The sequence below is a fragment of the Ochotona curzoniae genome, unplaced genomic scaffold (genome assembly GCF_017591425.1).
Source record: "Ochotona curzoniae isolate NIBS_2020 unplaced genomic scaffold, NIBS_Ocur_1.0 contig_4105, whole genome shotgun sequence".
NCBI lineage: Eukaryota > Metazoa > Chordata > Mammalia > Lagomorpha > Ochotonidae > Ochotona > Ochotona curzoniae.
The window spans coordinates 294,488-322,470 of record NW_024466129.1 but is presented as its reverse complement, the minus strand read 5'-3'; the positions used below and the strand labels follow the sequence as shown (position 1 = coordinate 322,470).

At 42.9% G+C, this 27,983-nt stretch overlaps 1 protein-coding gene across 2 annotated transcripts; it reads left to right on the top strand.

The window, feature by feature from the left end:
- The first annotated feature begins 31 nt into the window (after nt 1–31).
- Nucleotides 32–27,411, top strand: VAMP4 (vesicle associated membrane protein 4). 2 transcript variants are annotated; one of them, XM_040984252.1, is made up of 8 exons: nt 32–102; nt 3,438–3,542; nt 9,592–9,638; nt 14,817–14,867; nt 18,978–19,078; nt 19,947–20,026; nt 25,386–25,437; nt 27,182–27,411. In XM_040984252.1, exons 2-8 carry the CDS (start codon nt 3,477–3,479, stop codon nt 27,208–27,210), a joined length of 426 nt encoding a protein of 141 aa, XP_040840186.1. In that variant the 5' UTR covers nt 32–102; nt 3,438–3,476; the 3' UTR covers nt 27,211–27,411. The 2 variants fall into 2 exon arrangements, with proteins under 2 accessions (XP_040840186.1, XP_040840187.1); XM_040984253.1 differs by lacking the exon at nt 32–102 and having other exon boundaries at nt 14,820–14,867.
- Nucleotides 27,412–27,983: the final 572 nt, after the last annotated feature.

Below are 27,983 nucleotides of genomic sequence, written 5' to 3'. Positions count from 1 at the left end.
CTGCCGGCCTCCCGCTCCGGCCCCGGGCTCCCCTGCCGGCCCCCGCCTGCCGCCCCCCGCCTGCCCGACGGGAGAGCTGCCCGGAGCGCCCCGGAGCCTCAGGTAGGCGGCCGGCCTCGTCCCGGCGGGAGGCTGCTGTGAGGAGGCAGCGAGCGGAGCGGCCCCAGGTCCGGGGCCGGCGGTCGGGGCGGTTGTGGGAGAACTGGGAGGGACTGGTGCCGCGGACGGGTCTGCGTGGTCCTCGGTGTGTCTGGGCAGGAGGGGCCCGAGTCAGGAGCAGATGTTGGGGCCTGCGGGCGGTGCACTCTGCGCCCCGTCGGAAGAGATGGAAGGCTCTGGAGAAGGGACAGTGCGTTTGTCACGACGGAAGCTGGGGGGTCTCCTTGCGCCTGACAGCCTTGGTGGTAACATCTGTCGGTTCACATCGCTGTGTTTCTGAGAGCGCAAAGCTACTGAGATGGGAATGGAGACTGGGGAGAGGAAAGCCTTTGCCCAAATTCCAGCTTTTTTTTTTCCTTTTGTGAAATGAACAATATGAATTGTTGAATGGAGGGATTGTATTTCTTGGTTAGTTTTCTTTGCAAAGCAGAAGTCAACACTTAGTAAGAAGGTTATTACATATAAAGCCGTGGAATATAGGGAACGGAGTGCTAAAAAGCATACATGAGACTTGTTTTAACGTGTGGTGATGTAAACATACACCATGTTGTGACATTTTTCAAGTGAATTGTGTACCGGGATGAAAGTGTATAATAGTGGGTCTCATATTTACATACATACCTGCACGCAAGCACCTGGATTCACATGTACTTTTTTTGGTAGAACTCTCCGGATGTGTGCATGCCTAGGACCTGACTTTATTTCTGGGGGTTGATACAAACATCATGCCTTATGACTCATCAAGCATTCATTGATTTGCCTGCTGGCAGCCCTGGGTTTCCTACCTTGGTGAGGTTGGCTCTTGGCTTGTGAGAGCTTTTAGCTTTGTATCTTAGAAGAGCATTTGACAGGTCATCCTGGTACTTGTTTGGGACTGCTGAGCAATCTTTCTCATATATAAACAAACAAATAAGAAAAGCTCAACTCCCCAGGTATTTGCTCTGTCATTCTTTTTTCCATGCATTTCTGCATGAATGAGATATGCTGAAATCAACATATGAGGAGCAAAGTGGACATGATGAGTGTGACAGAACAACTGTGGAATGGGTACTGTTACTTAGGTCACAAGACTGGTTTTGTGACAAGTGGTTGAATTTCTGACTTGGAAATATTTCATATCAAATTTTTTTTTTTACAGGAAGCTCATCCAAAATACTACTTTTCTTAGGTTTATGAGACTATACGCTGTTCTTTGTTGTTTTTTTAGTGCTCAGCACTAACTAATGTCTAACAGTGTGCAGTTTCAAGATCTGAAATTCCTATGGAAAAGGGACCGAGCTCCTGGGTTGTCGTAGGGAAATGTGTTTTCTGGAACAGAACTGTGCAACCTAATGGCAGCTACTTGAGTGACCATTAAAGCTGATTTGAGGACGTGGTTAGGCTGCTTGCATCCCTGTCTGAGTACCCTGATCCTGTTCTGGCCGCAGCTCCGGCTTCAGCTTGGGAGGCTGCCTAAGTGGCTGGGATTCTGGGTTGGGTTTCAGGCTCCCGGCATCAGTTGATGGCCCCTTCCGTGGCCGCTGTGTGAGCCAGTGGGTGCGAGTAGCTACTCTCCTGCCGCAGCACCAGCCGCTTCTCCCTCGCCCTTCCTGTCTCTCTGTCTTCCTTTCTCCATCTTCTCAAATAAATGAAACTGAGAAGGCACAACTGTCTAGCCTTTTAGGCTTATGGTTCTGCTATTTCAGTAACTGAAGTACTGTGACTTGTCTTCACTAAGCCTTGCTTCTTAGTTTCTCTGCACTTGCTTCAGAGGCATATCATACAGAAAGACAAAGTGCATGTGTGTCGCTAGCCCTTAGTCAAGCATTCAGTACATCTCAGCCGAATTGCTAAATATTCCGAATTGCTATCTAGTTCAAAAGGCTGAACATATTTGCATAGGACAGCTTTTTCTCAAGAAAATTTTAATTATGTTGCATATTCAAGCATTTTCCTGGAAAGTTACTATGCAGATTAACACATGAGAGGCTGAGATGGTGAACTGGGACTGTTTAACCCAGCTGTTCCTATGTAAGGAAAGCAAACGCAGCCTTTTTTTTTTTTTAAACCATGAAACAACATAGAACTTCTTTGACCCCAGAAAGTGTTGGGGGGGAGCAAGTAATTAATTATTCCACAGGTTATCTGAGGCACACCCGGTTCTGCCACTGTCAGACCCCATAGGTTGAGAGCTCAGTCCACAGCGTGGCCCCCACCTAAGATGCTAGTCTCAAGCCCCAGGTTGTTTCTTACAAACTAGCTAAGAATCAAGGTGTCCATCACCCCTTCCTGGGATTCAGTTCACTTGGTCAAGGGGCTGATAGGAGTTAGAGCAGCTTGTATCCAGCTTATCAAGGGTCTAACAAAGGATGCAAAAGAGTTCAGATGGATCGGAAGAGACGCACAAGGCAAGATGGGGGAGATGTGTGGAGGTTCCGGGTCTGCTCCGGGCTTGCCCTCTGCTGGAACCTCTGCATCTTTAACTCCCCCAAATCTCTTGAGCTGTGGAGATTGTGTAGAGGCTTTCTTAGTAGGCGTGGTCAGTTACATCACTGACCATTGCACTGTACCTCAACCTCCCTTTGTCTCCCTAATTGTTACAGTTGGAGCTGAGCAGTGCCAACTCCTAGTCATGACTTTATCTTTCCTGAATCCATCCCGGTCTACCTTTGAGCCTGCTAATATGTAGAAGACACTGTTAACATTCCAGGAGATGCCAGGTGTTTTAGGAGCCATATGTCAGGGAACAGGGTGAAGACCAAATATTAAATATATAACATATGCTTATATGTACACACATAAATCATAACGTCACACAAGTGCTTATTCCTTTTCCTGGAGCACCCCTGGGACACCGTAGTGTGTAGAATACTTTTGCATGTATTATCTGACTTGACCCTCTCAATCCCAGGTAGATGCCAGATAAACTCCGTTCTACAGTGGGGACTGCATGATTGCCAAGAGCTAACTAAACGACGGAGGTCTAGAAGTGTGCCACTGCCTTCTGACTGCAGTAAAACGATAAAGCAGTTAATGGCATTTGCAGAGGGCCGCCCCGTAAATTCTCTACTACTTTTCTCTTACAAAAACCTAGAGTCACTGCACACATGTTCTCTTAGGGCAGTTGCATCCGTTTGCTCACAGTTTTAGCCATTCCTTATGAGTGGAAGCCTAGCACACAGGCCGGGCTCCTGGCATGGGGCAAGTCGGAGTGTGATTGAAGCGAGATTCCAGGCTTTGTGTTTTCAGTGGTTTATACCCTGGAGTGTCAATCTGATGACATTTATTTTCTCTTTAAGGTGTGAGCTCTCGTTCTCGCGGGGAGAAGAGGAAAAAATATGCCTCCCAAGTTCAAGCGCCACCTGAATGATGATGATGTCACTGGTTCTGTGAAAAGTGAAAGGGTGAGTTCAGTCTTGAGTTTGGAAATACCAAAAACCTGCTTTCATTCCCTTTGTAAATAATAGGAAAGAAACCTAACTTTTATGGCCGTTATAGGGGCAGGAAGGGAGGTGGTCTTTTGCAGCCCGTCATAAAGGTGCATGGTGGACACTCAGTTACAGAGGGCAGGCTAGCAGGAAGAAAGAGTATGATGTAGTTGGTCTGAGTCCCGCATGACTAGAGGACCCAGGCTGAAGTGTTGCTTCTCGTGCTCAGGTCTGTGCAGGACTGATCGCATAGTGGAGGTATGATCTGGAAGGAACAGATTGGACGTCTGTTCAGATTCTCCTCTACTTGCCTCCAGGGATGGAGCCAGGACCCCTTCTGAAAGGGGGTCGGCTGACCTACATTCAGATAACCTAGCTGGCTTGGATGAAAGGACGACTGCAGCAGGGATCCTGGTCTCTGGACTCACCTGCCTGAGGGAGGAAGCTGAGAGATGGCGGAGTGGGAATGCGGGGCCTCGGACAGGGAAGTGTGCTGGGTGGGCAGCGGTGGTTCGAGGCCTTCTCTTGGAGTTTTCTCATCTTACGTGTTTTCTTCATAGTTGGCGTATTTAGAAGTTGATGTTAACTTAGATTTGCAGCTCAGTTACACTGAAATCATTGTGCTTTCAGCATCTTTCTAGTCTTTCAAGGGAACTTTTATACAAATACACAGTCTGTTAGATCTCTGGAGCCAAGTGTATTTGGCATTCAGAACTTTTTCAGATCTTAAGTGTATGTTATGTAACAGCCTCTTCTGCAGTCTGGGTCAGCACTTCAAACCATATTAATATTAATGATTATCTAACTATTTATATACTTTATATTTACATGTATATACGTAAATTAGTGTCATTTCAGATCAAGCTTTCTTCAAAATCAATTCTGTTGTTTTGGTTTTAAACTTTTTAGATTTTGTAGTGGTAGACAAAGGATTATAAACCTGTAATCATCTCAGAATCCAGTACACTTTTAATAAAATGCTTCAATTTCCAGTTCATTCTTAGAGTCTCTGTACAATCAGTTACAACTTTGGAAATTATGCAACAGTTTAAAAAACTTTTGATATGATTATAGTAGATATGTTATCTTTAGAATAAGTATTCCAGGACCGGCACAATAGCCTAGTGGCTAAAGTCCTCACCTTGCATGTGCCAGGATCCCATATGGACGGTGGTTCTAATCCCAGCCGCTCCACTTCTGATCCAGTTCCCTGCTTGTGGCTTGGGAAGGCAGTCGAGGATGGGCTAAGGCCTTGGGACCCTGCACCTGCATGGGATACCCGGAAGAGGCTCCTGGCTCCTGATTGGCTGGATCCGGTCATTGCAGTCACTTGAGAAGAAATTTCCCTCTGTCTCTCCTTCCCTCTGTAAATCTGACTTTTCAGTAAGAAAAAAATAAATCTCTAAGAAAATGGGTATTCCGTAGTTATTAAGGGGAGGAATCTGTTGTTATTTTTTAATTCAGAAAAACATTCTTTTCTCCTTGCTATTCTTTACTTTGCTGATTTATTCAGGAGATATTTATTCCTTGTCAGGAACTTGCCATAGTGCCTGTGTTTAACAGATGCTTGTTGATGGTTATTGTAAAGCGAAGAACATGTTCTGTGACCCTCAGGAGGTTAGGGTTTGATTTTGGTTTATTTGATTGTATTTTACATGGTCCTTTTTTTAGCATAATCTTATAACTTAATGTCAACTGTTCTGTGTAACATCTGATGATCTAAGTATTTATTTTTGTACAAGAAACATTTGCCTTTCCTGTAGTCTCTGTTTGTGTTTTCCTTTTATTTTGGTGAGTAAAAACACCAACATATAAATTTTCATTAGCTTTTTGAAGTCAAACTTACGACATAAAATAAGCAGTCTCAATCAGTTGTGTTGCTGAGACTGTAACTGTTAGTCCTTCTGTTGTGGGTCGGTTGCCATCCATGATAAGAGCTGGGTATTGGACTTCAGAACTGAACAAAATTCAACATTGCCTGTTTAGTTTTAATATTTTATAAATTGCTTCTGAAATTTTTTTAGGTTTTGTTGCTTTTTCTTGTTATATTTTTCATAATAGCCTTACTGCTAATAGAATTCATAAACCATACAATTCGCCCACTTGAAGTGTTTGATTTAGTGAGCTTAGTACATTCAGAGTGACACAACCACCATGGTAAACTAAATTAGATGCTTTCATCACTGGTAAAAAAAACTCCACATCTGTTTGCAGTCATCCATTCTCCTCATCTCCTCCACCCCAGGCAACCACAAATCTGTACGTCTTTCTTTCTAGGCATCACTATAAATCACATCATTGCTGTGTAGCCTTTTGTGCCTTGTGTATTTGATTTAGCAAGATAATTTTAACATTCAAAAGTGTGTGTGTCAATACTTTATTTTTAGCACAGAATAATATTTCATTGTATGAATATACCACATTTTTAGTCACCCATTCATCAGTTAAGGATGTTGGGTTTTTTCCCCCTGTGTTTTGGCTATTATGACTGCAACTGTGGATATTAGTGTAAGTTTTTTCGTTTTAAGTATATGTTAATTTCATTTAGGTATACACCTTGACGTAGAATTACTAGGTATTAATAGTGAGTCTTTTGAAACATTTGAAGAACTGCCAAACCATTCTCCAGTGTGGCTGGACAATTTTTACATTCCCACCCGCAGTGTGTAAGGCGGTTCCAGTTTTCCACATCCTCACCAGTGCTTTCTGTTTGCGTAGTAATATGGGTATACATTTGTGTCATTGTGTTACTATATATTTATGTATATATTATATATAGTATATATGTTATACTTTTACATATATATAAAAAGATTTTAAAAACATGTATTTATTTGAAAAGCTCAGTTGCAGACAGGGAGGGAGAGAGATCTTCCATCTGTAGGCTCAGGCCGGAATGGCTGCAGTGGCCAAAGCCAGGTCGAGTGCAAGCCAGGAGTTTAGTCTCTTCTGTGGGGGTGGCGCTGAAGGGGGCGCAGCGCTTGGACCATCCTCCACTGCTGGGAGCCCCATCGGGAGAGGAGACTCCAGCTGGTACCCCTGTGGCTTGCCAGCTCTGCAGGTGGTGATGTAAGTAGCTCTGCCACAGGGCTGTCCCCCTGACACACCATCATTATATTTTGACATTGTATCTCTAAAACCATGTTTGTTCAGTCAAAAATGGGTGTTAGTGTCCATGCATGTTTCTCAGGAGTACGCCTGGAATAAGTATACCTTATGTTTATTGTCATCCTCCAAAGCAAGTCAGCTTTCATGACTCTTGCTTTTCAGTTACACCATCACTCAAGACATAGTGAATGAATGATAGCGTACATTTCCCTGAATATTACTGATTTTGAATTTTCTTGTGATAGTTATCCATTTATTTATTGAAAACTACCTTCTTAGCATTTTGCTGTTTTTTTCTGTAATGTCTCTTTTTTTGTTTTTTTGAAGTTATTTATATAATCCAGCTTTCACACCTTTTCTCTGAAGGCATTTTATATCCATCCGCAGCACCCTCCCCCATTATTTGCTTTTCACCCTGGTTTTTGATGTCTTAATTCAATTTTAAAATGTTTATGTAATCAAATTCCTGAAACTTCTTCACCTTTTAAAAAAAAGTCTTCTAAAAGATATTTATTTATTTATTTTTATTGGAAAGGCAGATATACAAGGAGAAGGAGAGACAGAGAGGAAGATCTTCTGTCTGTTGATTCACTCCCCAAGTGGCTGTGACAGCCAGAGTTGAGCTGATCTGAAGCCAGGAGCGGCCTCTTCCAGGTGTCCCACATGGGTGCAGAGTCCCAAGGCTTTGGGCCGTCCTCCACTGCTTTCCCAGGCCACAAGCAGGGAGCTGGATGGAAGGTGGGGCTGCTGGGATTAGAACTGGCACCCGTATCCCAGTGTATACAAGGCGAGGACTTTGGCTGCTAGGCTACCATGTCAGGCCCCATGAAAAATTTTTTAAGACTTTTGAGGTTGTGGGTTATGTAAGAATAACTAAGTCATCAAAAGAGTTAAATGCTTATGTAGTTTCAGCCTCTGGTTTCATAAATACATCTAAGGTCATGCTCTAAGTGCAGCCATGCTCTTGAGTACGCCAGAGCTGTGCCCCTTCTGTCGTTTCACTTCTTAATTCTAGCCTGCTTCCCCCTTCCTTCATTCCACCCCTCACCAGAGTGAGCATGTTAATGTGTTCTTTTACTTTAATAAATCTTTAAGGTTTATTTAATTGTTTTTATTAGAAAGTCAGATTTACAGAAAGAAGCAGAGACAGAAAGATCTTACGCCCACTAATTCACTCCCAAAGTGGCCGGAATGGCTGGAGCTGAGCTGATTTGGAGCCAGGAGCCTGTAGCGTCTTCTGAGTCTGCCATGAGGGCGCAGGGTCCCAAGACTTTGGGCCATCCTTTACTGCTTTCCTAGGTCACAAGCAGGGAGCTTGGAGGGAAGTGGGGCATCCAGGATTAGAACTGGTGCCCATATGGAATCTGGCGTGTGCAGGGCTTTAGCCGCTAGGCCACCGTCAGGCCCAAGCACGTGAATACTCTTTCACTTCCTCACTTCACTCTCCCTACCCCCAGCTGCCACTCTTTGTTTAAAAAAATTAGACCCCTTTAAAACTTTACCTTACTGTATAGCTTCTCTTTTTCAGAAGCTTTAACTTGCGTTCACAAGCACATCGTCATCGTGACTACATATCTGATTAGCTGCATTTATTTTATCAATCTCTGTGTTAAAGTATTATGATGTAATTTTCATTCCTGATGGTGTAATTTCTTGAGTAACTTCCTGACGGGCGATAGATGAGTAGTACATTACTTTCCTATTGCTACTGTAAGAAAATGTCACAAATTTAAAACAACGTACATTTATTATTCTTACAATTCAGGTAAAAAAAGCAAGGCCAAAAATGAGTCTTTCAGGACTTCCAGCCAGCAAGCAGGGCTGTTCCTGGTGGAGGCCCTGGGGGAAGTGCTGGTCCCTCCCGTTTCCTAACTCCTGGAGCCAGCCAGCCTGTATTCAAAGCTAGCGGTGGAAACTGTGGTCTTCCGTTCCTGCCCATTCCTCCCTTGAGAAGGAACCCTCTTGGTGATGCTGAAAATCCCGGGTCACATGCACAGTGCCTTCAACCTGAGTCCCAGGGAAGGGGCCCTAGACATCTTTAGGAGGGCTGGCTTGCTTGTTTTATTAATTAATTTAACAAATTTTTCTTTATTCTTGTTAGAAAGTCAGATTTTTACAGAGAGAAAGAGGGACAGAAAGATCGTCTGTCCACTGTTTCACTCCGCAAGTGGTCTCAACTGCCATTGCTAAGCTGATTAAAGCCAGGAGCCTGGAGCCAGGAGCCCCCTCTGGGTCTCTTGCATGGGTACAAGAACTCGAGGCTTTGAGCCATCCTCTACTGCTTTCCCAGGCCACAAACTGGGAGCTGGAAGGGAAGTAGAATAGCTGGGACATGAACTGGAACCCACGCGGGATCCTGGTGCATGCAAGGCAAGGGCTTCAGACACTAGGCCCCAGGGAACATTATTTATGTATGCTTCTTTGGGAACTTTGCTTTTTTCTTGCTGGGGAGATGGTGAGATGGTCTTCTGTTGACTTAAGTGAGATTGTCACATAGCATTGGGTAAAAATAAAGTAGCTTTTGTTTGGAAGTTCCATTTAATTATAAAGGCTTTTCACGGACTGAGGAGCCAGAAGATAGAGTATGTCGATTAGTTTTGTGTTTTTGCTGTAAACTTGACCCTTTGATACTTTCCTTTCTGATGTTGGACTCCACCAAGTTTTGCCGGTAGAAGGAGACTGAGAACACAAGAGGAAGAAGACTTGCACCTGCCTGATCGCATCCCTTACGCCCATCCAGGTCTCCACGGCTGACTCAGTTATAGAATCCAAATGTTGTGTATCTCTTAGCTCCGCTGACGCATATGTAGAAGCTTGGAGTTGAGCAATTCCATTAATGTGGAATTTGTTTCATTGCTTTGGCATTTTGTGAGCTCTCTAATTTGAAAATTCAAATCTTTTTTTTTTCTTATAACAGAGAAATCTTTTGGAAGATGATTCAGATGAAGAAGAAGACTTTTTTCTGTAAGTTTAATAGTTCTAATATGTGATTGATGTAATAAAATGTGTGTTCTAAAGGGCATGATGTTGATTTTGGAAGACAACTTAGTATATACTTCTGGAAACCATTACCAAAATCAAATATTGAGCACGGATATCATCCCAAGAGTTTCTTCCCACCCTCAGTCCATAGGCAGCCACGGGTTTGTTTTCTGTTGCTGTGGTTTGTGCTTCTAGAATTTTATGGAACTGAAAGAATTCAGGAGGCCTCTTGTGCTGCCTTCATTCCTTCAGTATGGTTAATTTGAGGGTCATTTTTGTATATATGGTTGTTTGCTGCTGTTTAAAGGTTTACTTGTTTGTTTCAAAGGCAGAGTTACGGAGAGAGAGGGGGGTAGACATCTTCCTTGTGCTGGTTCACTCCCCAGTGAGCACATGTGCCGGAGGCTGGAGCTCGGGTCTTGTACAGGGAGCTGCATTGCAAGTGGAGCCGCTAAGACATGAACTGGTACTCCTGTGACATGTCAGCATCACAGGTGCCATACCACAGTCCCAGCCCTGTAGGTGTTTCTGTAAATGATCTGAGAATCCCATCCTCTGAGAGTGCTGAAGCTTACTCATCCATGTTCCCAGTTTAGAGGTTTCTAGCTTTAGGTTGTCACAGGTAACGTTGCATAAACACGGAACACATTTTACTTCTCTTGAATAACTAGCTGGGAGTAGAATGACTAGTGTACATTCATAGCTCTTTCCAAGGTGGCTGTGCCATTTTGAATTCTCACCAGTGTTCTGAGAGTTCTAGTGCTGCAGATATTCACTGGGACTACGGATGCTCAATCTCCCGTCTCAGGAACTAGTGTAGATTTCACCTGTGAGAGTACTCCAGAAACTTTATGGGAAATGTGATTATTGGGTTTCAAAAAGTGTTAGGCCTATTTGTTGTTTAGACCATTTTAAGTACTTTTTTTATGAATCAGATATAGCTGATTTTTTTTTTTAGCGATGACCACCCAATTTGTTTCATTACTAATTGATAAAAAGATCTTTTTTCATTGAATTATTTTGTTACCTTGTCAAAGATTAATTGACTTGATCAGTCATTTGCTGCTATGACTTGCAGTTAGAAAGGTCTCTAGCAAATACCTAGGAGGGAAGCACAATATTATTTGCAGGGATTTTCCCTGGAGAGTGGTTTTCTGAGAGGAAGCATTTGCCTCCTACTTTATTAGAAATGTTATATTTGGGAGAGGCTGATTTTTTAATTTTAATTTTTATATACTTAAAAGGTGGCAGGGGAAGAGACAATGAGATTGGGAAAGAGAAAGAGAGAGGGCTCTGCGCGGTGGCTCCGGAGTTAAATCCTTACCTTGCAAGCAACGGGATCACACTTCGGTGCCAATTCCTGTCCTGACTGCCCCGCTTCCCATCCAGCTCCCTGCTTGTGGCCTGGGAAAGCAGTGGAGGACGGCCCAAAGCCTTGGGACCCTGCACCTTGCTGGCCTCGAATTGGCTCAGCTCTCACCTGTAGCCATTTGAGAAGTGAACCAGTACATACAAGATCTTTTTCTTCATCTCTCCTTCTCACTGTAGATCTGCTTTTCAGTAAAACAACTAAATTATAGATCTGTAACAAAAAAGAAAAAAGGACAGGCACTGAAGCCTAGTGGCTCAAGTCCTCGCCTTACATCTTCCGGGATGCCATCTGGGTGCCGGTTTGTATCTTGGCTGCTTCCCATCCAGCTCCCCCTGCTTGTGGCTGGGGAAAGCATTGGAGGATGGTCGCAAACCTTGGGACCCTGCACCACCGTGGGAGACCCAGAGGCGACTCCTGGCTCCTGGCTTCGGATCAGCTCAGCTCTGTCCTTTGTGTCCACTTGGGGAATGAACCAGCAGATGGATGACCTTCTTCTCTGTATCTCCTCCTCTCTGTATATCTGACTTTGTAATAAAAATAAATCTTAAAAAAAAAAAAGAAAAAGGAAAGAAAAGAGCAACAGAGAGAAATCTTGTATCTGTTGATTGGCTCCCCACATGCCCACAATAGCCAGGGTGGACCAGGCTGTCGCCAGGAGCCCAGAACTGTACTGGGTCTGTCATGTAGAAGGCAGGAACCCAGGAACTGTTGCCCGGCAGAATGTGTTAGTAGGAAGCTGGAGCGGGAGCAGAGATGGCAGGATTCAGACGAACACTTGGCTGTGGCATAGCAGCTTAACCACTGTGCCACAACAGCTACTCTGTGTTTAAAACAAACAAAAAGATTTATTTACATATTTATTTGAAAGAACTGCAGAAAGATGAGAGACAGAGAAGAGATTTTTCTGTCTGCTGTCTCTCTTCCTCAAATGGTCGCAATGGCCAGGGAGGACCAGACTGAAATCATTAGTTTCATCCGGATCTCCCATGCTGGTTGCAGGGCCCAAATAGCTGGGGCCTTCTCGTGCTTTCCCCAGGCCATTATTCAGGCTCCTGGATCTGAAGTGGAGCAGCTGGGACTGGAACTCAAAGCTTTTCTTGTCTTGTTTTTTATTTCCCCTAAGGGAAAACGTTCATTCTTTCATCATTAAATTTGATTTTCATGGTAATTTTACTACTTTTTTTCTTTTAAAGGCAGATTTTACACTGAGAGGAGAGTCAGAGAAGGAGAGAGAGAGAGAGAGAGACAGCTTCCATTTGCTGGTTCCCACAAGTGCCTGCAGCTGCCAAACTGGACCAGTATGGAACCAGGAGCCAGGAGCTTCTTCTGGGTCTCCTACGTGGGTGTAAGGTCCAAGGACTTGGGCCATCCTACACTGCCTTCCTAGGTCGTAAACAGGGAACTAGAGTGAAAGTGGAGCAGCTGGGTACTGGCCCTGCAGGCTGAAGATTGGTCTATTATGCCACTTGGCCCCCTGTGGCAATTGTTTTGTACATGCCTTCTTTCAAACTAAGAAAGTAGACTCTGGGTGCCAGTGCAGTGGTGTGACACCCTCATTCTTCATCTGCAGCACTGGCATCCCATAGGGACACTGGTTCTAGTCCTGGCTGCTCCGCTTCTGATCCAGCTCCCTGCTTCTGGACTGGGAAAGCATTAGAGGGTGGCTAAAGTCCTTGGGCTCCTGCACCCTACGGGGGACCCGGAAAAAGCTCCTGGCTCCCAGCTTTGGGCTGGCCCGACTCTGGTGGTCGCGGCTATTTGTAAAGTTAAACCAGTGGATAGAAGATCCTGTCTCCCTCTCTCCCTCCCTCTCTGTTTCTGTCTCTCCTCTCTCTGTGTCTCTGACTTTCAACTGAAATAAATACATTTGAAAAATTGTTTTTAGAAAGTAAACTAATACACTCAGTTTTTTGAGGTTTTATCATTATTTTTTTGTGCATTTATCTCTTGAGATGATCATATTTTTTATCATGGTAGATTAGATTGATTTTGGAGTTTAAAATCTTGCATTTTTGAGATAAACTCTTCTTGTTAAATTAATCTTTCAAAAATTGTTGGAAACGAAATTTTGGTGAGAATATTTACATCTTTGCTTGTGAGAGGTTTGGGTTATTTTAGTTATGTCTTTTTCTTATTATGTCTTTGTCTTGTTTTCGTTACAGATTAGTGTTAGGCCCCAAAACAATGAGCTTGGAAATGTGTCTTTAGTTTTTTCCCGAAAGGTTTCTATAGAACTGGTTTTATTTCTTCATTAAAATTTTTGGCAGAATTAACTATTTTTGGATTTTCGTTTGTATGATTTAACATTCTTTTAATTTTAAACTTACATAAGAGTTGCATACACAATGCAGAGTTCCAAGTTAGCTTCCCTCAGTGAACATTCCATAACCGTGACACATTCGTCTGCAGAGCTGTCTCCTGCCCGCTTCTGCCATTAGTAAGTCTTCTTTCTTCTTTCCCTGATCACATTAGAAGGTTATCAAGGAAACCTTAACCTTCTTATTCAGAGAGCTAATTTTATTCCTATAACTACTTTGAAGTCTTCAGTTATTTAATAAACCAGACAAATATATCTGCATCTTCTTTTTTCTTAAGTCTATGTATTTTTTTAAGATTTATTTTTATTTTTATTTGAAAGGGGGATATACAGAGAGGAGGAGAGACAGAGAGGAAGATCTTCCGTTCAATGATTTACTTACCAAGTGACCACAACGGCTGGTACTGCTCCGATCTGAAGCCAGGAGCCAGGAGCTCCTCCAGGTCTCCCACGCAGGTGCAGGGTCCCAAGGCTTTGGGCCGTCCTCGACTGCTTTCCCAGGCCACAGGCAGGGAGCTGGGTGGGAAGCAGGACAGCCGGGATATGAACTAGTGCTCATATGGGATCCTGGTGTGTGCAAGGCAAAGATATTAGCTGCTAGGCTACTGTGTCGGGCCTGATTTATATTGAGTCTTGTGGTTAATATCTTACTTTATATCTTCAGGAGAAAATTACTTAAAATAGCCAAAAGTTTGAGGCCGAATTCTTAGCTCAGTACGGTAAGCCATTGCCCCGAGACAACCAGCTTTCCCTAACATGGTGCAATTCAAAGTGCAGCTGCTCTTCCTGTGCAGCTCCCTGCAATACACCTGGAAAGCAGAAGGGCTGACCGCATCCCTGGGAATTTGCTGCCCACGGGGGCCGCAGCAGCCCCCGGCTCTCGCTCGGCCCAGTGTCAGCCGTCGCAGCAGCCATCTGGAGGAACAGTGGAGGCAAAAATCTTTCTCTCTCTTACTCTGCCTTTCAGATAAATCAGTGGTGATACAAAGAGGTAATAATTTGAGAACTGTTTCTATTTCCTTAGACTCTTGCTTTCCCCTGTGCTGTGCTGGCAAGCTTAAGATGAGTGTCTTTATATTTACCAAAATAAAGACAGTTACATTTTTTAGTGTTTTGAATGAATGTTCTCTCCATCATTCAGTGTTTCATCATAACCTCAATTCAAAGGGAATAGCTTGGTTTTAGATCCACAGTTCATCATAAAGATATTAATTGGCAGTTTGTTATAATATTTTATACTTTAGTGATTAGAGCAAAGTGTATAACTACAGATTATATAAATTCTGATTTCTCTGTGAGACTAATTGTGTCCAGTAAGTGCTAGTGAAGACATGCTGACGTGTTCAGTCCCGGCCCTACCAGGTCCTTTATTCAGCTTGGTTACATGTACGGATATGAGTTTGTTATTTGTTTTTGTCTGTTTCTTTTTAGTGCTGTTGTTACTAATAGGTGCTTGATATTTTGTTTTCAGAAGGGGACCATCTGGACCAAGATTTGGACCTAGGAGTGATAAAATTAAGCAGTAAGTGCCTGAGACATTGACCTGTTTAAATGATAGCATATTTAGGTTGGCAGACCCTAACCTGTGTGTTAGGCCTGGCTACAGCCTGTTCTTTTTTTTTTTTTAAGATTTATTTATTTTTTTTATTGGAAAGGCAGATATACAGAGAGGAGAGACAGAGAGGAAGATCTTCCGTCCGATGATTCACTCCCCAGGCGGCCGCCACGGCTGGAGCTGAGCCAATCTGAAGCCAGGAGCCTCTTCCGGGTCTCCCACGCGGGTGCAGGGTCCCAAGGCTTTGGGCCGTCCTCGACTGCTTTCCCAGGCCACAGGCAGGGAGCTGGATGGGAAGCGGGGCTGCCGGGATTAGAACCGGCGCCCATATGGGATCCCGGGCGTGTAAGGCGAGGACCTTAACCACTTGCGCCACCGCGCCGGGCCCCTACAACCTGTTCTTGTAAAGTCATTTGATTAGAACATATATATATTACTATATATATAGGACAAGTCCTGACATTGGTTTAGTATCTAAATTGTTAATTTCCATAACCAGTGTTTGTCACTTAATTTGTAATATTTCAGTACAAAGTATTTTTTGACTACATTGATGAATACTTTGTTGCTTTTTTTTTTACTATTTAATTACTCATTAAGTATTAATGATTATAATAGATTAATCTTACAGACAGTAGCTATCATCTTTCAGAAAGGTTTTTTTGGGGGGGTTAGCAAGAATTTTAAGTAGCCACATGTCTGTATAAAATTTGTGATTCTCTTTGGAATGTTTACTTTCAGAGTAATAGCATTTTAAGTGTCACTCTTGTGATGTCAGGACATTGTCTCTCAGAGTGGGGAATCCCTGGCTATAGCCGAGGTTAACCAGCTTAACTCTTAGCAGGCCAACAGGAAATGTTCCCTGGGGCAGCTGCAGTTTATACATGTATTTGGAGAAAACCAGCCTAACTGTATAATGCTGCTTTTGTCAGCAGTACCTAAAAAGGCCACAAGATGGGGCTGCTAACTGTGAAAATGTTCTCTGTATAAAAAAAGGATGTGTTTTGCAGAGCTTGGATTTTCTTTTCATAGTGAACAAATATTGGCACACACAAGGTCTTAGGCACTGTGCTAAGTGACAAATATTATCACATTTAATTCTCAGATAGGAGATAGAGATCATCATCTCAAATTTAAACATGAGAAAATACACGTATAGAAGAATCTTGCAAAATTACTTCCAAAGTCACGTACGGCTTGATGAAGCTGAATCCACTGTGCCGTGCGGCTGAGGTTTAGGTAGAGCATGCCAGTGGCTGGGAGGCTGGTGCGGCTTCTCCCACATACAGGAGGAGGAGATGGAAAATCGGGAAACGATCCCACCTACTTTTCCATAGCCCTCGATCCTTCCCACCCTGATCAACTACGTCAACATCGTCTATACTAAAAATAAGAAAGATAAAAACAAAACCAAAGATGGAGACAGTTCTAGAATGTAGTGCCCCAAGTGTGAGGAGGTGGCTGAACTGTACTTATAACACATCACCACAATCTGATAAAGGTGGTGGAAAGCACGTCTTTTTAAAAAACGTTTATTTACTGGGCCCGGCGGTGTGGCCTAGCAGCTGGGGTCCTCGCCTTGAATGCGCTGGGATTCCATATGGGTGCCGATTCTAATCCTGCCAGCCCTGCTTCCCATCCAGCTCCCTGCCTGTGGCCTGGAAAAGCAGTCCAGGACATCCCAAAGCTTTGGGATCCTGCACCTGCATGGGAAACCTGGAAGAAGTTCCTGGATCCCGGCTTCAGATCGGCAGAGCACTGGCCATTGCGCTCACTTGGGGAGTGAACCATTGAATGGAAGATCTTCCTCTCTGTCTTTCCTCCTCTCTGTATATCTGACTTTCCAATAAAAATAAAATAAATAAAATATATATATATATTTATTTATTTACTTATTTGAAAGACAGAAATACATAGAGACAGAGGAAAAGACAAAGCTCTTCCAGGCCCTGGCTCATCCCAGATGGCTGTAACGACTGGAGTCAGGTGGTCAGAAGCCAGGAGCCAGAAACTCCTTCCAGATCTTCCATGTGGATGCGTGGGCCATCCTCTGCTGCTTCCCAGGCACACTAGTAGGGAGCTAGTCAGAAGTGGAGCAGCCTGGACTAGAACCTGTATCCATATGGATGCTGGCACTGCAGTTGGCAACTCAACTTGCCATGCCACAGTACCAGTCAGGAAAATGTTTTCACTTTGAAGGACAACAGAAACATTTGCTTGTTTGTTCCCAGCTGTTGTAAGCCTTGTTTGTATTTCAGAGCAAACTGGTAAGCAGTGAGGAGCTATCCTTACATCAGAATTCCACTCACGGATTGTCAGTATCCCCTAAAACACACTGGGTTCTGTTTGGGAAACTAGATACTTTTCATTAACTTCTGACACAAATGTCAGTTGTAATTGTGTTTACATTCTGTCTCAGGAGCCCAGTGACAAGAAGATGAAACTGCCACTTTAGAGTTAAGCTGTTTGACTGAATTCTGCAGTTATCGAGCATTTTGACAGTACATTCTTTTAAAATATAGTTTTAAATTTTATTTTTGATGATGCTTACATAGTTGATCAGGGTGGGAAGGTTGAGGATCAGGGAAAAGTGGGCAAGACGATTGTTTACACATTTTGTTTTTCCTCTTCCTGTATCTGGGGGAGGGGAGGATGCAATGGGAGAGACCCCGCCCAGCCTCCCCAGGACCCGGTGTCACCCCAGGGTCCCCGTTGTGCAGCTATTGATATCGCTGCTCCACGGATGAGGAAATCCTTCCAAGGTCAATTGGCTGACGTAGTCCACCTCAGAGTCTCCATTCTCCCGGAAGTTTACTGGCAGGTGTCACTGGAGTAGTTCATCAGTTTGTTCTGCGCTCCTTCCTCTGCAAACCAATGGGTGCTGTGGCCATGCCCAGCCCTACCCACCACACACTGGGCCCTCATGTACCACAGGGGGAGTTGAAGCCCAGTCAGAGTGACCCCCAAAATCCCCACTGGTCTAGCCCCCAGCTCTGGTTCCTGTGCCTGCCAACGTGGACTAGTTCGGTCTGTCCCACATCTCCTTCAGCTCAGCACATCATTTGGCATTGAAGCCTAACTCAACCAAACCAACTCCTCCCTCCAGCCCACTCTTATGCCAGCGAGTGCCACCGCCTGTCCAGCCAAGCTCACCCCCAGTCCTGGTTCTTATGCTCGCCAGTGGGAGCTGCAGCCCTTCAGAGAAGTGCGCATAGCCTCCCCGTTGCACCCACTCCCTGCCCCAGATCTTTCACTCTCCAAATGGTTTTGTGGTCTAGCTCAACAGGACTTGTCCATAGCCCCAGCGCTTGCCGGCTAATGCTGTGGCAAAGCCCAACCCACTGCTCTTACTCTGGCTCAAGTCTGTATCAGTGGATACAATCCGTGACCCCAGCCTGGCTTTCCCCCTAACCCAGTTCACATGTAGGCCAACAGGTGTTGTAGCCCTGTGCAGCCTGGTCTGCCCCCAGTTTTCATGCTTGCCAGCAGGAGCAGTGGCCCAGCATGGGAGTTCCCACTACTTCCCTACCAGGCTCAGCCCACCTACCCCCGGCCGGTGGGTCCTGAAGCCAGCCCAGTCTGGTGTGGCCCATGTCACCTTGGCATTTACCGGCGGGTGCTGTAGCCTAGCCTGCCGCCAGTCTGCCCGCATTCCAGCTTGCGCTGGTTGGAGCTGCTGCCCAGCCCGGTGTAGTCAGCCCCCAGTCCTGGCACTAATGTGAACTGGCTGGTGGTGCAGCCAGACCCAGCCTGTCCTGCACCCCAACCTGCTTCTCAGATCTGCCAGGGGGGCTTTTGATTAGCAGTACATTTAATTTGCATCTGAATTATATTACTAGTCACAAATGGGCTGCAAAGAAACCATTATGAGTTAAGTATTTCTTAAATTTCTGTTATTTTTTAAGTACTCGAATATTCAAGCTCAAATGGAAAATTATTACGAAGTTTTGAACTTAAGTTTTACAGTTTAATAATTATTAAGCTATAATTCTCTGAGAGTTTGCTACTCTATCCTAATGAAAACTTCCAAATTAAAAACATTCTCAAAGAAGAATAATTTTTCTTTTTTTAAACCAGTGTTCAGAATCAGGTGGATGAAGTTATTGATGTCATGCAAGAAAATATTACAAAGGTAATTGAAAGAGGGGAGAGACTAGATGAACTACAGGACAAATCAGGTACAGATATTTTGTATATTTCTTGACCCTCTGCATCTGTTTTGCTAGTTTGTGTAGATTCCCACTTGTCTTGCCAGTGCTTAGGAATCTTGGGTTGTAGAAATTGGTACATGTTGGCATCAGTTACATGGGTTCTTCAGTCGGTCAGCTGAGGATTGCAGATTCTAAAATCGCTGTTGAAGAAGAGTGAAAAGTGACGCTATTTCTTCCTTTATTATTTTGATATGCTTTGTGTTTCTTGTGCATTCAAGTAATCACTTTTTCCCAGCACCTTTAAACTGATTTAATATTATTTATTTTACAGGTTTTTTTTTTTCTGGCAACTCGGTAGCCACCTTTTATTAACAGATTTTAGTTTGTGCACCTGTGACAGTTCCTTGTATAAATTAGTCACTAAAATATTGCTTGAATACCCAATCAGTTCTTTTCAGACTTGCTTAACTGAAATCCTGCTTAAACATTTTTAAAATTCATGTCTTTCCTTAAAAGTAATCACTTCCAGTACCTTCTAAGAATCTAATATTTCCATGTGGATTTTTTTCTGAATGTGCCTGAGATTTTAAAGAGTATTTTCTTAACTGAAATATTTTATTTGTAAGCATTGAGGTCCTAGGAAGACTTCTCTTAATTTGATAATAAAAATGGATTGAGCAAACTAAGTTGCAGCTGTTTTTTTTTAGCAAGTGCTTCTGTTTTTTAGCATAACGTGCTGGAGCTTGTGGGTAGGACAGAGGGAGAATACTGGTTTATGCTTAAAAGGGAACACCTTTGTGTATGTGGAAATTAATATTTTCTTGTCTTTGTGTGACTAGATAAAAGAATCCTGTCATGTCGTTTAATCCTTCTCTCCATCCTCTGTGTGATATAGAAAGCTTATCGGATAATGCAACTGCTTTTAGCAACAGATCCAAACAACTTCGAAGGCAAATGTGGTGGCGAGGATGCAAAGTGAGTACATCAAAAGATAGTGGCTAGATTGGCCAACATCTCAAGTGTGATCAGAGATGTGAAGCAACGAGAGGCCCGTAGAAGACAGGGCTATAGCTGATCCTGTGTGTAGTACCTTCGGGACCTAAGACATGGTAGGAACTCAGAAAATACTTACTGAATTGATAAATTACTTTCGGACAAATAAAAGTAGAAGAATCAAGCAATATTTTTTTAAGAAGACATATATATAGATTTTTTCCTAATATAATCCGTCTTTTATTAGCATGGATTAATCAGCTACGTCTAAACTTGCTGTCTTGTAAGTGTGTATTTACACTTTCTTATACTTTAGCATTTTTTAGAGCAACATTGTATATACAGATATTAAGAAATAAAGCAGACTGAAGTCCTCGCCATAAATGCACTGGGATCACATATGGGCACTGGTTCGTGTCTTGGCAGCCCCGCTTCCCATCCAGCTCCTTGCTTATGGCATGGGAAAGCAGTCGAGGACGGCCCAAAGTCTTGGGATCCTGCGCCCGCAAGGGAGATCCAGAAGAATCTCCTGGCTCCTAGCTTTAGATCAGCTCAGCTCCGTGTGGGCACTTGGGAAATGAAGATCTTTCTCTGTGTCTTCTCTTGAAAATCTGCCTTTCCAATAAAAATAAATGAATGTTTAAAAAAGAAAAGGAAGAAAGCAGAAACTATAGAAAAATTATTTTCCATTGAAAAGGAGAAAAATAAAAGCAGTTTATTTATCAGAATCTGTAACAACAAACGGGTTACACAAAAGCCCCACAAACTCATTATTTAGAAAAATAAGACATTCATGAAATGTTTAACAGAAAACAGGAAAATACTATGTACTCTATATATGTAAATATACCTGCACAACATATCGAATATACTCAGCTCTTAAATCACATGAAATGTCTAATCATGAAACACCAAATGTCTCCTTTAACATTTTATAGATACCATTTTAAAAGCGGCGTGGCACCGTGCGCAGGATGGCTGGTTTTGGACAGCTGCATGAATGCAGCATCGGGAGAGATGTGACCATGGACCTTTTGTTTTACCAAACTTCTCAAAGAACAGAAGTTTATAAATGAAAAATTTAAGAAAAAAACAGGAAATTTACTTTTTTAAAAAGGCTTATTTATTTTTATTGGAAATTCAGATTAATAGAGAAGGAGAGACAGAGAGAAAGCTCTTCCATCTGCTGGTTCGGTCCCCAAGTGGCCACAAAGGTCAGAGCTGAGCCAATTAGAAGCCAGGTGCCAGGAGCTTTTTCCACATCTCCCACATGGGTGCAGGGTCCCAAGGCTTTGGGCCGTCCTCGACTGCTTTCCCAGGCCACAGGCAGGGAGCTGGATGGGAAGTGGAGCTGCTGGGATATGAACCGGTACCCGTATGGGATCCCAGTGCATGCAAGGCGAGGATTTAGCCACTAGGCTACAGTGTCAGGCCTCAAATTCTATAAAGAACAAGTAGTTAATGCAGAAAACAAATTCTAGACAAGGGGATCAAAAATAATAATAATAATAAAATAAAAAAGAAAAAAAAAAACCTGTTTCTTTCCTCAGTTCTATTTCAGAAAGTGAAAGGAATTAACAAGCTAAAGGCTGACAAAAAAATGAGTAAGTCAACCCAAGACAGCTTTTGGAAGATAACCTTCCCTTAGGGTAGGGAAGGTTTAGAAAGTAGAAAGTTTTCACTAGACTTAAAAATGAAGGAATAAAAACAATGAGTTTATATCTCAGATTTTCAACAAAGCCAGAATTATACCTAGAATCAGGGGGAAAACTGGATTTGCTTTTATGACTTGAAATTTGCTATAAAAAGTTTTGTAATTTAAGTTTCTACAGCAGAGAAGTAATGTGCTTTTAAGGGAAAAAAGCACACTGAATTGTATTAGCATATTCTGTACCACACTTGGGGTCTACCATTAGTAACAGCCATGTAACAAAGAGATTGTTCCTTAGCTTAGAAAGTTTACTTAGAGTGAAGTGTTTGCCTTTGATCACTTCACTCTCATGGTGGTCCATTAGTGCATCTTTGGGCTGTTCTTCATCTGAGATTGTCGTTCTCTGACTAAATCACTTTCTTAATTGATTTTTTAGTGTGGAAATACCACAAAAATTTTGCATCAAACTGGAATTAAAGTTTATTTTGCTTTAAAATTTTTTGCGTAGTTTTTTTATGATACATATTTTCATGAATTTTTTTGTGTCCTCTCACGATTTAGCAAGGTTTTTATGAAAAAAATATTTTTTAAGATATTTGTTTCCACGTTATTGTTATTTTTTTCTGTATTTGGGATAAGGGGAAAGAAAAAGGGAGAAGCCCCACCCAGCCTCCCACCCATCCCAGGTCCCCGATGTGGGGCACGCTCCGAGGGTCCTGCTCAAGTGGTTTTGATAGTTCAGCAGTTCTGAATTGCTGCCAGTCTTGCCATTCCAAACATGATGAAATGTCTCCATGAAAAAAAATATCAAGGACAGAAAACAGTTAAAATCTCAGTAGCTAAAACTCAGGGAATTGGAAGTTGACAAAACAGAATATAAGGAACTTTTGGGGTCAGTGGTGGTTAATTATGATGGTAGTGGAAACATCAGAATCTACTTGAAGAGACTGAATTGTATTCTATGTAAAAATGACTTCAATAAACCTGGCTTTAAGTAATTGAGTCTCTGAATCGGATATTGGATTTTGTGTGTCGTTTTTTTCTCACAAGAAAGGGTACTTCGCATTGAGTATCATGGTCTTATATGTGCTCAGATGTAATTATGTTGCTTTCTCATATAATTTTATTTTAGTATTTTTAGGTAGAATTGAAAGAAATTCTGTCTAAACATATTATGTAGTTGTCCAACTCATGAGATAAAGGACATAAGACATATTTCTCACTTGCCTTGGGAGACTTGATAGAAATTTTCTTCCCCAAATTCAGGTTTCTGAAACCTTTGTTTACCATCTAGGGAAAGTTAAGGTGTAATATCTGTTCTGCGCTGAAACAGGTAAAGGAACTGGAGGCGTAAACCGGCTTCCCGTCTGCTGCTGGATTAGTCCTCAGTTCCCCTTTCTTTTACAAATATGAGCGGTGGACAGATGTTATCCAGTGTTCCTCTCACTTACCAGCTCATGCTTTTCTTCCTTTTTATTGATAAGAGCCATGGTTGGACCTCACCTTTTTGGCTTCCCATTCTCAAGATGATGTGCATTGTGTGTAGGCCGTCAGAACTCTAACCAAAGATGCTTGCGTCTCCTCCGAGGGGTCTGCAGTGCTCTGATGGCCTTGACAGGATTCGACAGATTTGCTTTCCTCAAGCTCTGTGGAAAACCTGCCATGCTTTCATCGCTAAGCCTCAGTAAAGGCCGAGGTTTCAGGAGACACACTAACCTCTGGAGCCACTTGCAGAGTAGTGACTACAACACCGGAAGGAAGCGCGGTTGTGCAGTGTGGGGAGGGGGATGCTGACAGCTTCCTGCTGAGCCCTACCTGGTTAGTGTTCGTGGCACTGCTGGTGGGGTGTCAGATATCCCAGGGAGAAAACCTGGATTGATTTGAGATGGCTTTAAATTGACTGTTTATTTTTAAATTAACCTAATTTATAAATTTTTTAAAGATTATTTTATTTATTTGAAATTATGACAAAGAGGGAAAGAGAACAAGAGATCTTCCGTGTGCTGCTTCACCCCCCGAGTGGCCACAGTGGCTGGGCTGGGCCATTGTCATCTGCAAATACTGTCCAAAGACAGGGACTGAAGTCTCATAGCTTTCACAGCAGTGAATTATAAATACTGCTCTAGTATTATTGTTAATTTCTTTACTAATTTATAAATTAAACTTTTTAAAAAAGGTTTATTGGGCCGGCAGCGTGGCCTAGCAGCTAAAGTCCTCACCTTGCATGTGCCAGGATCCCATAGGGGCGCTGGTTCTAATCCCGGCAGCTCCACTTCCCATCCAGCTCCCTGCTTGTGGCCTGGGAAAGCAGTCAAGGTTGGCCCAAAGCTTTGGGACCCTGCACCTGTGTGGGAGACCCAGAAGAAGTTCCTGGCTCCTGGCTTCGGATCGGCATAGCATCGGCCGTTGTGCTCACTTGGGGAGTGAATCATCGGACGGAAGATCTTCCTCTCTGTCTCTCCTCCTCTTTGTATATCTGACTTTCCAATAAATAAATAAATCTTTTAAAAATTTTTTAAAAATAAAAAAAGGTTTATTTTTATTGGAAAGTCAGTTATTCAGAGAGGAAGATCTTGCATGCTCTGATTCACTCCCCAAATGGCTGCAGCGGCTGGAGCTGAGCTGAGACAGAGCCTGGAGCCAGGAGCTTCTTCCAGGTCACCCACGTGGGTGCAGGGTCCCAAGGCTTTGGGCCATCCTCAAATGCTTTCCCTGGTCACAGGGAACTGGATGGGATGCAGTGCCACCAGGATTAGAACTGGCACCCGTGTGGGATCCTGGTGTATGCAACATGAGGACTTTAGCTGCTAGGCTACTGCACCGGCCTCCCCCCACCCATGCTTGCAGATGTGGAAGCTAAGACCCAGGGATCACTCAGCGACCACACGGCCCCTAGCCAGCTAGTGACAGAGCCAGGACAAGCACTCCAGCTTTCCGTATGAGGCTCAGTAAGCTTCCAGACCCCCGGCTGGCTGCTGCTTTGCAGGTCCTGTAGGCTGGTGGCAGAAAGGTGCAGGAACATTGGGGATACCGGTCAGCCTCGCGGCCAGGGCTTAGGGAATAGAGGGCATTAGGAAGGGCTGGAATTTAAGTGTGGAGGGGCTGCAGGAAATGGGGTGTGGCTAGCTTGGGGTGACCCTCAGGGAAGCCCTAAATGAAGCCTTATCACAGGTATGCCTGAGCACATGGAGGGAAAGCGGGGTGTCTGGGGTTTGGACTTCCTCTGGGGGTCCTTTGAATGCTGCACGGTAGAAAAGGGGACACTGCTGTTGATTGAAGCATTGTGGTTGGCTGCCTGTGACCCTTGAATGGAGCTGTGGAAGTGTCGCTTTTCTTGATCTGACATGACAATGCGTGCCTGGAAACCTGTACAGAAACTTGCAGGCTGGTTAAGGCTTTGGTTGTAACTGCTCACTGTACAGTCGGCCTTGACCAGGGAAATGCAGAGCAGCCATCAGGTTCACGTTAGAAAATGGGAAGATCTTCCAAGGAGTGTGCCTGTTGGAGGATGAGTTAGTGTATGAAGGTACTTTTAAAAGTTCCCTGGACAATAGGATTAAATGCTAAGCTTATTTTGGTGCAAAAAAATGTTTGATCCGCGTGTAACATTTCATAATGAAGACCTCACGTGTGTGGGCACGGCAGTCTCAGCTCTCAACATGCGTGACTTGTATGTCTTTCTGTGTTTAGGTGAGAGCCATCATGGCCTTGGCTGCTGTCGTCCTTCTGCTGGTGATCATCAGTAAGTACTTTCCGTGACGCTGTCTTGGGGGGCAGGAATGGTTTTGGGGTTCACTCTCATTCGCTTTTTATTTTCAGTTGACCTGGTATGTCTCATGTCAGGATTGAATTATGACTTCTGACCTGAGTCACGAACCCTTAACCTAGACCCTGTTGATCTCTGAAAACATCCTTAAGTTTTATAAGTGCATGAACATCCAGAAGTAGAGTTTTATGAGGATATGTAGCTTTTGTCTGATTCCCCAAGGGAGCCCTCGGCCCGTCTCCCACCCACACTCAGATGCAGATGTCTCAGGACATTCGTCTTGCATGTACTGTTCACTTTCAGGTTTGCAGGTCACATCTCGTGGTGTCCAGCTGAGTTCTCACATGGATGGGTATTTTAGCTTTGGTGATTTTTTCTTGAAGATTTGACCCTGGTTTTCTTCATCATTGATTTAGATTTAATTCTGTGCCCTCTCCTCTTTTTGACTTAATGTAATATCTCTTTTCTTGGAAGTTTATTGTATGCACAGAGATTTTGTGAAGTTGTGGGAGGTGTCTCAGAATAGCTAGGAATTTGTCTCAGAAGAGCTGGAAATATGTGTGATGCTGTTCCCTTGTTAGAACAAAGTTTTTTGTTTTTTGTTTTTTTTTTTAGCAGAAATATAACCTATTCTTATTTTTCATGGATTCTGATTGTTAATTTACTTACTAGCCAAAATTCGTTTATTCTCCCCAAGCTGGCACTCATGATGATTTTTTGTGGCCAGAGACATACAGAAAGAAGTAAAATGAATAAATGAGTCCCCTGACCCACACATTTACAGCAGAGCCTAGCAAAGCTGTCTACCTTCTTGTTTCAGTTCCCCTAAGTAGTCTTTTTATAGTCTAAACATTTAGTGGTGAACTTTCCACACGTTTGTACTTTTTGTTCAGGATTTCATCGTTTCAGTTTCTCCTAAGTGTAGTGCTGAAGTGCTCTCTCTGTTGCTAAACAAGAAATCTGTGCTGTGCCTTGGAGACTGGAGGGGTGGCTTGGGGCGCTGCTGACTTGAGGTCAATGTCAGGGCCTCAGCAGTACTTCAGAAACGTCTGGAAAATAGAAATAAAAGATCAGTTTAGTGCAGAGAATTTTGAGAAGTATTTTTCATGAACTTGTTGAAGATGCCACATATTAAATGAAATGCAGACATGAAGGTTATGTTCCGACAGACAGAAACCCAGCAGCCTGAGTCTCACAGCACTGCTCCCTGGGCTTTCCCGCCAGTGGCCCAGTGTTTGTGCTGACTTTAAGGAACATAACTACCTCAGATAACAAGAATCAACTGCAAATATACGGTGGACAGCTTGGAAAATGTGGACTAGCATAAAGAAAATAAAGTTCAACAGTAATCTTACCACAGACGGTTATTATTCACACACCTGTTATAGATGCTTCTGATCTTCCCCTCACTGTACAGGCACGCTTTGCAAAACTAAGAGCACATTAGACATGTAGTCTAAGAAATACACTGTGAATATTTTTCTGTTAATGGTTTTTAATAACATCTTAGCAACTGCACGTTATTGGTATACCAGCATTTATTGATCCAAATGCCAGTATTAAACATCTAGATAGTTTTATGATATTTTTCCTTTCTCATTTCTTATTTACTATTCCAGCTAAAAGTTCAGCCATCATTACCCATTTCAGCAACTGGATAGAGCTACATTTAGGAACACTGCTTCTTACATATTAATGTATTTCATTTTTTCTCTTACAGTTCTTATAGTTGTGAAATACCGTGCTTGATTTGATGACAGAAATCTTCATTAAACAAGATCTGGGACAATAATAACAAAAGATTGCTGCATAATTTAAATGAAATCTATGTATAAGACTTTCCAAACTTCTTTTTCCAAGAAACCAAGAGGCAAGTATCAGTTCGAATTGGAGCATTGAGAATGTCCAGTTGTGTCCTTCCCGTCTAATAAAATGTGCATTGAATAATTATGTATGATGCAAAGAAAACCAGCCTCTATTTTGCTATATCCCAAGGGTCTAATTTGAAACTAGATACTTGCCAGGTCATTCTATTTGTGTTTAGTCAAACACTGATGACAGTATTTCATGCTAGTGTTCTAGAAGCATAAAGATGAGGGTCAGGAAGCCTATATGGAATTCCAAATTATTATGCTGAAAGTTGTAGACCATCCCATCAGTATTTGTGAGAATATCATTCTTTTTTCTTTGCAGTTGCTTTGTCAGCAATTCCTACTTGTTTATGAGTATAACAGAAGCTAAACGTTGTAAATGTTGCTACCTTCAGCTGTTACTAAAAACATTCCAGTAAAACTATTTTTGACTGTTTAAGGGAATGTGTAATAATTTGAGGGTATTTTAATTATGGAAGTGGGAAATTTAATGAAAAACATAGTATGGCACCATATAACTGGAGATAATAAAAGTATTGGAGAACATCATTGGAGTGTTTCAAAATGATCAATGTATGAATATGACTACCAGTTTCTGTCAGGCTGTTCTCTGTTCAACTTCAATAAGAAAAGACAAGTTTTAATATGAGT